This window comes from Quercus lobata, chromosome 6, assembly GCF_001633185.2.
Source record: "Quercus lobata isolate SW786 chromosome 6, ValleyOak3.0 Primary Assembly, whole genome shotgun sequence".
NCBI lineage: Eukaryota > Viridiplantae > Streptophyta > Magnoliopsida > Fagales > Fagaceae > Quercus > Quercus lobata.
The window spans coordinates 16,986,417-16,997,346 of record NC_044909.1 but is presented as its reverse complement, the minus strand read 5'-3'; the positions used below and the strand labels follow the sequence as shown (position 1 = coordinate 16,997,346).

General features: G+C 34.2%; 1 protein-coding gene across 1 annotated transcript; it reads left to right on the top strand.

Annotated features, from left to right (window-relative positions):
* The first annotated feature begins 1,177 nt into the window (after positions 1–1,177).
* Positions 1,178–9,328, top strand: LOC115950743 (electron transfer flavoprotein subunit beta, mitochondrial). Its single transcript, XM_031067979.1, has 5 exons — positions 1,178–1,441; positions 1,525–1,809; positions 6,606–6,686; positions 7,057–7,151; positions 8,966–9,328. The coding sequence occupies exons 1-5, from the start codon at positions 1,373–1,375 to the stop codon at positions 9,189–9,191; spliced, it is 756 nt and encodes a 251-aa protein (XP_030923839.1). The 5' UTR covers positions 1,178–1,372; the 3' UTR covers positions 9,192–9,328.
* The last annotated feature ends 1,602 nt before the right edge of the window (positions 9,329–10,930 follow it).

The window sequence follows — 10,930 nt, the reverse complement described above, 5'->3', positions numbered from 1 at the left end:
AAATTTATTCTTGATTTTTTATTTATAATGATTACGTTAATTAGTTTTCATAATATACATGTTTTAAATTATACTATAAATATTTTAGAAAAAATTGCATACCAAACATCAGAAAACATTCTCAAACTCATTTTCAAGCTTGTTACCAGACATTGGAAAATAAGACAATTTTCTAGAAAATGCTCTTTGAAAAATAAATCATTTTCTAGAAAACGTTAATGCTGAAACAAACAGAGCGTAATTCTAGAAACTCAATGGTACTTATGATTTTTTTTTTCTTCCTATTTGTGATCCTTGATCTAGCTAATAATGCACGCAGATGACAGGGCAGACATATGCACTTATATTGTTACAAATGAGTAATAAATTAAATATACTTTATACAAAAATATAAAGTACTAATACATGCACTTGAAGGACTTGCGGTAAATTCAAAAATCTAAAGTTTCATACATCACACATCTATTCATAGGATTTTCAGGTGCTTATGAATAAAGAGTGTATCACATTAATAATACTTTCTCTTTCTACTCGAATGGTGAGTTCCGCTAATTAAAGGCATGATTAAACCCAACAAGATCCTCTTTTACTTGACTTAAAATGAAGATAGTTCATTTAACGATTATGATTTTATTTTCATGATGTAATAGTGTAGAGAGTGCCACAACTTCTAAATGACATGTCTTTGTACACTTTCAAATCTCCTTAAAAATAAATAAAATAAAAAATAAAGAAGGATAAATAGAAAGATTTGAAAGTGAGAGCATTCACATCAGTAGTGTATAATATAAAAAGGTGTAGAATTTAAACAATTTTACTTAAAAAATGGCTCACATCAATCTGTGTATAATTGTGTAAATTTATAAGTTTGTTACAGTAATTGTATAAATTTATATTAACACTATTTATTTTTCATTTAATTGTATATTTTTTTTTTTTTTATGTATCTTGATTATAAAGGAAGAGAGTAGGTGGTAATCATTGTGTGTAACGAAAGAAAAAAAATTTAAAATAAATTTAAAAAATTAATATTTTAATTAAATATAATGTAAAATATATAATTGATTAGGGTTATTTTAAAAAGTATGTAAAATTAAAAAAAAAAAGAAAAGAAAAGATTTTTATGCTATAATAAGAAATTTTTGATCGAGCTGTACAAATGCTCGATGATCATTTTCCTGAGAGCATGCATGTGTACAGGAGTAGCATGATGCTGGAGTAGTGTATAATTTTGCTATTAATAATCCATTAGTATTTTATGCGTATACGTGGCACATGTGATGAAGTAGGTTCTGTATTTAGATGGAATATAATTCCGTTGGAATTTGGAACTCTGTTCTGACATTCAAATCTCTCCCAACACCAACCAAACATGAAGATAATGGTGGCCGTAAAGCGAGTCATCGACTACGCCGTCAAAATCCGAGTCAAACCCGACAAAGTAAGCAAACACACAAACACAAACACACACTGTTTTTTTGTTGGGGGTTAAATGTTTGATTTTGATATTTATTGATCTGTCAGACGGGTGTGGAGACCCAGAACGTGAAGATGTCGATGAACCCATTCTGCGAGATAGCGCTGGAGGAGGCTCTAAGAATCAAAGAGGGTGGCATGGCCTCTGAGGTTGTGGCTGTCAGTATGGGTCCAGCTCAGTGCGTCGATACGCTCAGAACTGGACTGGCTATGGGCGCTGATCGAGCTATTCATGTCGACGCCACTGGACCTCTCTATCCACTCTCTGTTGCCAAGCTTTTTAAGGCCCTTGTGGAACTTGAGAAACCTGGTCTTCTCATTCTCGGCAAACAGGTTCCCCTTTTTCACTTTCAATTGGGCTATATGTTTTGAAATTTTCGCTGTTGTTTGTGTCGTATCAAATTTCGTTTAAATTGGATATTAATTACTATTTGATCTTTAAAATTATTTCTTATGCATAATTTAAGACTACAAAAACTTAAAATTTAAACATTTGATTGGTGACATGGTTATTGATGTTTTGATCTTTTTGAAATTTTGCAAACATGATGGATATAATAAAAAAATGCAATCTAAGAAAGATATTGGAGGAGTTTGAACGATTTTTCTCCAAAGTAGTTTGGAGAGAAACTTTGTCCCTTTATTAATCACGACAATTCATACAACAAGCAGTTAATAGGCAACAGCCACAAACTTTAGGAACACAGCTACAAACTAAGGAAAAAAATAAAACTGACAAAAATATAAGCTGGTGACAAATAGCCCCAGGACTAAGCTCTAACTGAATCTTTTGTTCCAGAGTCGGTTGTGAAATGGGCAAAGTGGATTCTTCAAACCAATGACAGCAAGAAGGCCCCTGTAGGTGGTTTTCCCCACTCACTCAATTAACACTTAGCAAAGAATGACCCATTGGTTACAAAGACTTTTGTTCTGTAAGTGAAAGGAGTAATCAAACTTCCTGCAGTGATTAATACTAGCCTTTATATCCCATTTGGAAGCATGAATAATGCTTTCCTTGTTCTTGATCATTCCATTGAATACTCTTGCATTTCTTCGGACTTTGGAGCCAAATGGGATATTTAGTAGTGGCCCAAGAAACCTTGCATATTAACGATTTTACATTCCCCCCATTGAATGATTTCACACCAGGTCCGCCTTCTTAACTGAGTAATGCATAAAGCTTTCAATATGCAGCCATATTCTCTTGGTGAGAGGGCATTCAAAGAACAAGTGATCCCTTATTTCTATACAACCCCTACTAAATGTTCAAAAATAGTGACCTTGATAACCCCATTTCAATAGTCTAACCCGGGTAGTCAATCTATCTCTAGTAGCCAACCATGAAAGCATGTCTTGGTATATTTGACGAGTGCCAAAGCAACCTCCACCAATCAGCAACTGGGACCTTAGATCTAATTGCCACCCAGGTTTCAGCACAACTAAGAAAATACCACACTTAGCAGCAAACCACTCAACAGAGTCTTTCTTAGTGATACTAACCTGTAATGCTTTAGCCTGAAATCTCAACCAAAGCAACAGACCTTGTTGACATCCGACACAAATTACCATTAGATATAAAACTAGGTACTCTAGTTTATCTGTTGCCATCAACATCATAAATAATCCCAAAACCATACTTAGGGTGCAAAAGTCCATTTGGGTGCCAATTGTCCGACCCAAGGAAAACATATTCTCCATGCCCAATTTTGTGCTTTAGGAACCACCTAGCAAGCAAGATTTCTAAGTCTAAGCAGCTTCCTCCATCCCCAAGTAGCTTCTAGTGGAATATTTATAGCCCTAAAATCCCTCTTTCTCAACAAATATTCATGGACACCCATGACCCATGCAACCCAATCAGAACCTGCTTTGACAAAAAGATTCCAAATATGCTTCACCTGAAGCCTTATTCCAATTTCCAACTCTTTGTATTCTCAATCCACCTTCTTTTTTTGGATCACTAACTAGACTCCATTGAAGATAGATTGGAGGAGTTGCAATTATAAATGAAGGGGTGATTTGAGGATTAAGCTACAATTCTGGTAGTAATTTTATCAAAAAGAGGCTGACAATCTTTTGCACAAACTTTACGAGCTACTTACCTTTCTTTGAAGCATTATCTGTAGAATCTTCTTTAGCCCCTCATTTGTGTTAGCCAAGAAAATCTAACTCCCCTCACCCCCCCCCCCCCCAAAAAAAAAAAAAGAAAAAGAAAAAAAAACTAAAGAGTTTATTGAACTTAGATAACACCTTCTTAATGACAGAAAACATAGGTTACCTCAGCTGCACTAAAATCCATGAGGTTAATGTGAAAGCTGAACTTTAGCACATCTAGGATGAAATTTGAAACACTTAGGGTATGTTTGGCAGCTTTTTTTTTTTTTTTCCTCTCCTAATTTTCTATTTTCTAGATCAAAAAATTTGTTTGGTAACTCAAAATAGACATAAAACAAAAACAGTTTCCAAATCTCAATTTTCAAAGCAAACTGAGAATAGGTAAGAGGTATTTTCAATTTAGAAAACACAGGGAAGGGTACACTTAAATGAGGTCCAGGATTCGAGTCCTGGATAAAAATAAATTTAAAAAAAAAAAAAAGATAATACCATGCGAAGGAATTTTGAAAAATGTGCTGCCAAACCCACCACTATCTCTCCCTGACTCCCTACTCCACTCCCTCTCGCCATTCCGTTTGTCTTTACAACCCGTGCTATGGGGTTTTATATCTTTGGTTGGAGTTGGCACTATGATAGCATATTATATTGGTAATGGGTTAGATTTTTTAAAGAAGAGATAATGAGTCAGACTTTTTTAGCCGTCATTATTCAGATTTGGCAGGAAGACTGGTTGCTGCTATGAGCCAGAAAATTACTCTGCCAAATTCGGTGAAGATAGTCGAAGCCTTAGCATGTAGAAGGAGGCCTTTACTGTTTTTTGTTTTTATTCTTAAAAACAAGTTTTTAAAAACAAAAGGCAAAAATAGTTACCAAACATAGCCTTAGAAGCCTTCACAGAATTGCTTAACAATCTAGTAAGCACTTTTATATCTATAACAATCAAATAAGGAGAGAGGGGTCACCTTGCCTCAATCCCTATGCTCACTTAAAATAACCCACTAGGCAGCTATTGATAGGTTATGCATTCTTTAATACAGTGGACTTACATAGGAGGGAACCCAATGGCTGACAGGCAGTGAAAAATAAAATTCCAATCAACAGATTCATAGGCTGTCATTAAATCCACCTTAATGGTGCACCTGGCTGGCCCTTCAACCTTATGATAATTCATCACAATTTCATGAGCATGGAGAAACATTCTCAGCAATATTCCTACTCAGGATAAGCGCTGTTTGGGAATTGCTGACAAAATCACTGAGACATAGCCCTTCAACCTATTAGCTAAGAATTAAGATTTTTTTATGCACTGGTACAATGTGTTGCAGAAGGGAATGAGTCTAGAGTCTCCCTTGATATCATAAATGCGTTTAAAAGAGTTTGTGGCAGTTCTTATCTTCACCACCTTGTAAAAAAAAGCATTATTCTGGGTCTTCTGTAAAAATTAGCAGGTGTTTCTAGCCTTCTTCTTCAACATGGCCTCTTCAACACCTCTTATAGCCATATAGGCATGTAGCTTTTCCTTCTCTTTGCTAAGAAATCTTTTATGCCAGGATGAACAAGTGCTTCCTTTTGTGCAACCTCCAGCTCCAACCTGGCTTCAACCACCCTTTGGGACAAATTACCAAGCACTTCTCTATTAAATTCTTTACCAGCATTTTTAAGTGATTTATTTTCTTGTAGAGTTCCCATCACTTCGACTTTAGAGTTCCCATCACTTCATATTCCCAAGCTTGTTGGAACAACCACTTGATATTCCCTATCACCCTGCCCAGCTTTAACAACAAAGTCATTGTCCTCTCTCCTGCTGCTCCAAGTAAAATGAGAACTAATAAAAGGAATATCTAAACCCTCCAGATTATAGAGACACTGACAAAATTCAGTTTTATACATAGACTGCCCTCCCCATTCAGCTTCTCAATGGCATTACTAACCACATTAAACTTACCCCCCAAAAACCAGGGGCTGCTAAGTGCAACCAGTCTGATGTTTCACTTTCAACTGACTATATTTCCTCCTTTCCATACCACTATAGATGGAGGAAACACATTTCAGATCCCCACTAGAAGTTCTCATATCACAATGGCCTGGTCTGATTTCTGGAACTTAGTCACAGCCAGGTCATTGCTATTCCAACAAATCGGAATTCTCCCCAGATCATGAAACTTTGTTATCACTCATAAAATCCCACCCTGGTGCAATATTTTTCCTGATTATTTTAGCATTCTCCTATTTTACCTCAGTCTCCACAAGGCAAATTAGTGAAATATTTAGTCTAAGAATAAAAGACCTGACCTTCTGTTTTAAGGGGTCATTTAAATGCCTTAAATTCCAAACTATCAATTTCAGTGAATGGAAATTCAAGGGGAGCCAAGACTATTGCCCTTCCCTATAGCATCATCAACATACTCAAATTTTTGTTTCCCTTTATTCTTCTTCTTATTAGAGGTAACCACAATAGCAGCTTCTATGACCTGTTGCAACATTAGCTCTGTGCTAGCACTTAGCAGGTTGGTGGGTTTGTAAGATTGATTCTGAAGATTGAGTTTCATGCTGGATTCTGAATCAATAGGAAGATTTTGAAATAGATATAAAAAATTCTAATCTGGTTTTGCTTTTTTCCTAATGGATTTTTTTGGTGCTGCCAAAATTTGAAATCCACATTAACTAAGACAAAATATTTGCAATTGGCTTAGTTGAGTGGAGACTTTTGAACTCCCAGGTACTAAATATGAAATACTTAAACAGGCATCAGTTAAATTTATTTCTCATAATGTGTTTCTTAGCAAACAAAAGGTGCATTTAGGTGTTAATTTCTTCTACAGCAATATCTTGTGTTGAATTTTCATTCTATTCGTCTTTTTTTTTGGTGAGGACAGGTTTGCTTTCGAATTTGTTGGTATATATCAAGTTCCATAATCCCTAATGTTTGTCCATTTCTTTGTGCACTATTTAAAGTAGAGTTATATCGAGATATTTGTTGAAGAATGACTCTTTCTCATTTTTGGGTTTGTGTGAAGGCCATAGATGATGATTGCAATCAAACAGGGCAAATGGTAGCAGGGCTGCTTGGTTGGCCACAGGGGACCTTTGCTTCAAAGGTTGGTTGAACTGTGTAAACATTCAATATAAACAGAGGTTCATTACTCAATTAAATAAGGGAAGATTAGATTGCTATTCTACTAGGTATCCAAATTCATGCCATTTTGTTTCTGTTGGCTTCCCATTATTGGTGGGATTATGTATAGCACAACATAACCGTACTTATTTTTCAGTCTGCCTGAATGTCAAATCTAAACATAACTGGAGGAGTATAGGACAATTGTATTATTTCCTAATTATTTCGTGTCAACTTTTAATTAGTCTTTGTATTCAGCTAATTTTTAAACAAGTGATTTTCCTGCCGTTATTGTTGCTGTTCCTGTTGTTTTGACATTTTTTCCCCTGTGATTTACTGCTGCTATCTAGTAGGTAGTGCTAGATAAGGAGAAGCAACTGGCAACGGTGGATAGAGAAGTTGATGGTGGTCTTGAGACCTTATGTATGGACTTACCAGCTGTAATCACGTAAGGATCTCATCCTCATGAATTTTTTATAAAACACTTCCACTATGTTTGCTCCTCACAGTTTTGTGTTTGTTTGTACTTCTATTTTGAAAACATGACACATCATATTCTTTAATGGCCCTTTATGACTAAATTTATAACGAATAACAATTAATGCCATTATGTTTAATTGTATTTATGGGCAATGACTTTCTTATGTATATCCTTGTGTTAAATTGTATTTTGAGTATAATTTTGGTCAGTGATTTCCTACATACTTTGTTGTGTAGAACGAATGCCATAGCTTTACATACTCTACCTGATCTGTCCTTCTCTTGAACGTCGAAAAGAATTTTTAAAGCATCTTCAATATTTTTATTTTTGTTGTGGGTTTATCTTTCTGTTTGTTCATGATATATACTTTCTAACTACTTATGTATATTAGATGGACTAAAGCTTGCAAAGAAATTTTAAAACTTGCATTTTAAGGTATGATGAATAATAATATATGGTTCTTTTTTAGGAATTTGGTAACTCCATATTCGTTAAATAAACAGCCCATAGGGATCATCTTTGGATGTTAGAATATTATGTGTGGTTTCTTTCAAGATAGTGATGTGATGTTCCAAGAAAAAGTATTGTAGGTTTGGTGGCTTAAACACTATTTGGAATAGTGATACTGAAAATGTGTTAAGGTGGTCCCACATGTACCCAAAACAAATGTAACATGTATTCATTTGGTTACTGCAGAATCTAAACTGGCCTGCTAATGATCAACTATGTAAGAAAACAGCAGATAAGTCATATAGCTATGCCAAATGGGCTGGGGAATCCTGCATTCTACAACTTGATCACATGGTTGAGTGTTTCAAGTCATGAAGCTTTTAAAAATCAGAATAACGGTTGCTAAGTTGACAAGTTTTTATATCTTAATTTAACTTTTTTTGGGTCCAAATGGGCTCTTTTAGAGCATGTTTGTATGGTTTCTGAAGCCTCTATTGCTCCATTTATTCATATTTTATAGTTTTCTTTGAAAATTGTTTATTTTCATGTTGTGGAGTGGATCCATCTTAGAAGAAAAGTGAGTGAAGCACAGATCCTTGTTCAGTGGACTTTAGCACTTAGCACTTAGCACCCATAAGGATTTATAATTTAGGAAATAGTAATGGAGATTATATAATATTTAGACAATATCAAGATTGTCCTAACCTTTGTATAAAACGTCTTTAAAGAGATTGACCACTTTAGGAAAGTCCATATAACGAAAGGAGATAAAAAGTAACAGAATCGCACTAACATAATCACTTATGAATTTTTATTTTTATTTTTCAATATTATCCCTCAGTCACATTTATTTTAAATTGGGGGATTGAATACTTATGAAATGGAGTAATCTGGAAGAAGTAAAAAATTATGCCTTTTTTGGTTGTTTGCTTTATTGGGTCTTTGAGAATCATCTTTATTTTTATTATTATTACTGGAGCAAAAATCAAAAAAGAGAATCGCCTTTTTTTTGCATTATATATATTGCTGGACTGTATTTGCAACTCATAAAGGGATTCCAAATGCTCTGCTATTCTAAGGCCAAATTTTAATTTCCTTTGCTTTCAAAGATAGTGCTATGCAGACTTGCTGATGGGGACACACTTGCCTTGGATAATTTCTAGAGAAGGCCTCTCTTATTTATTTGTTATAATATGAAAGTGTGCTTTACAATAATGATTTGTCCAGATCCAGCCTCAGATTTTTACCGTGTGCTTGCTTGTGTATATGTGCATGTGTTGTAACTTGATCTCTTGTGACTTTGATGAGTTTTATTTGTGCTCCGTTTGCAGCACTGATTTGAGGCTGAATCAACCTAGGTATGCAACACTCCCCAACATAATGAAAGCAAAATCAAAGGTCATAAAGAAATACACTCCACAGGAATTAAACATCGAAATCAAATCCGATTTAGAGGTTCTTCAGGTCACCGAACCTCCTAAGAGAAAAGCAGGGGTTATAGTTTCTTCTGTGGACGAGCTGATTGACAAGCTTAAAAATGAAGCTCATGTCATCTGATTATTTGACAGCTTCTTGATTAGAAAAGCTTTGTACTAATCAGTTGCTTCTCACCAAATGTTAAATGTTGATGTATTGACAAAAATGCAACTACAAAACAAAGCTGAAAGCTATTTTAATAAAATTTCATTTTGTTATATAATCTATGTTCAATGAATTTCATGTTTTCTCATCCACTTCTTTTGCTATATTATTCGTGATATATTGATATTGATCATACTCCAGCAAAATTTTCATGTTCCGGTGTCATGTATTTTTTGACTAGCAGAGCAGTTATTTCAGAAAATTGAAGTTCAAGGCCAGGGGTGGTGGCTACTGGTAAACTTTGACTAGTAGCAGGTGAAAATTAGTCATTTTAAGATCATATTATAGAAATATTTCTATTCTGTAACAATTAGTGGAAATGCAAGATTTCTTTTTTGTTACCAAAAAAAAAAAAAAAAAATCTTCAAATGACGAATTGACAATTGCAGTTTGAGGACGCAATTTCACCGTGGCAAGAGGTATCAGGTATGCAATGCAGTGTGAAGCATATTGAAGATAGGATGTCAGTTTCAACCTAGGCTTTTTTTTTTTTTTTTTTTTTTTTTTTTTTTTTTTTATCATTATGTAGCCTCAGGATCATGACCTGCATCTTTTCAAGAATGAATATCAGGCCAAAAGATCTGCTGATATAGCCTTAGTAGCGATTATTTTTGTTTTAACCGAACCTAGGTAAATTCCTTTGCCGTGGCCGTAATAGTCCTTGTCGACTTTCACTAGATTTTTTTTTTTTTTTTTTGAGAAAACACCAGAAATTATTTAATTCTCCTAAAGGATCACATTAGCAATATCTAGTGGATATTCAATGCATAAAATGTCCATTGTATCCCCAAAAAAAAAAATTTGTGAACCCTTTCTAAACTTTATTAAGTTTAAAATTTGAAATTCTCAAAACTTTATTATAAAATCAAGGTTTGACTAAAAAAAAAAAGGCTCAGTTAGACCTTATTCAGGTTGAGAAGAGCTACATTTACAATATTTTAACAATAATATATTAGGTGGTAAGTTATTATTTTTGTTCTAATTTAAACTTAAAACTAAATTACTTTTATGTTCATCAATAACAATCTATCATTTATTTTTTGTTTTTTTTGTTGAAACAATCTGTCATTTATGATTTATTATAAAAGTGGTGTAAGATATCGTGGATATTGCAAGTAAGGACGTAACTCTCCTGCTTTGGATAAGCAGAATTGGATCTTATTAAGATCTTTTTATGTCAGCCACGATAGCTTGGTTTCCACTTTTGTCAAAATTCAGTATCACTTCGGAAATGGTCCTTTCATATTTGGAAGGTCCTCACCTAGCTCACTCCTTAGTGATCAAATGGGCCCATCCCTCATGTACTGCGTCTATCATCTATATGCTAATACGTAATTGCCACTATTGCTCCTCAAAATTTTCATTCCTATTCGGAAGAGGAAAACTTGATTTGAATTTCAATTAAAATTTTCTTCGTACACATTTATTTGATGGTTACATTTATAGTCTCAATGGATAGGTCTAATGATCGAAGGTTTCAAATTTCCTAACAAACACCTTAGTATTTCTCCCTATCATTACATTAAGGATGAGCAAATGTCCCTAAAAAATTTAAACATCCATGTTAACAAATATTAATAAACATTATATCCACGTATATCTTTGGGCTTGAGCTCCAAGTTCGAGAATGTTAGATCATCCATTCAACTTCGAGT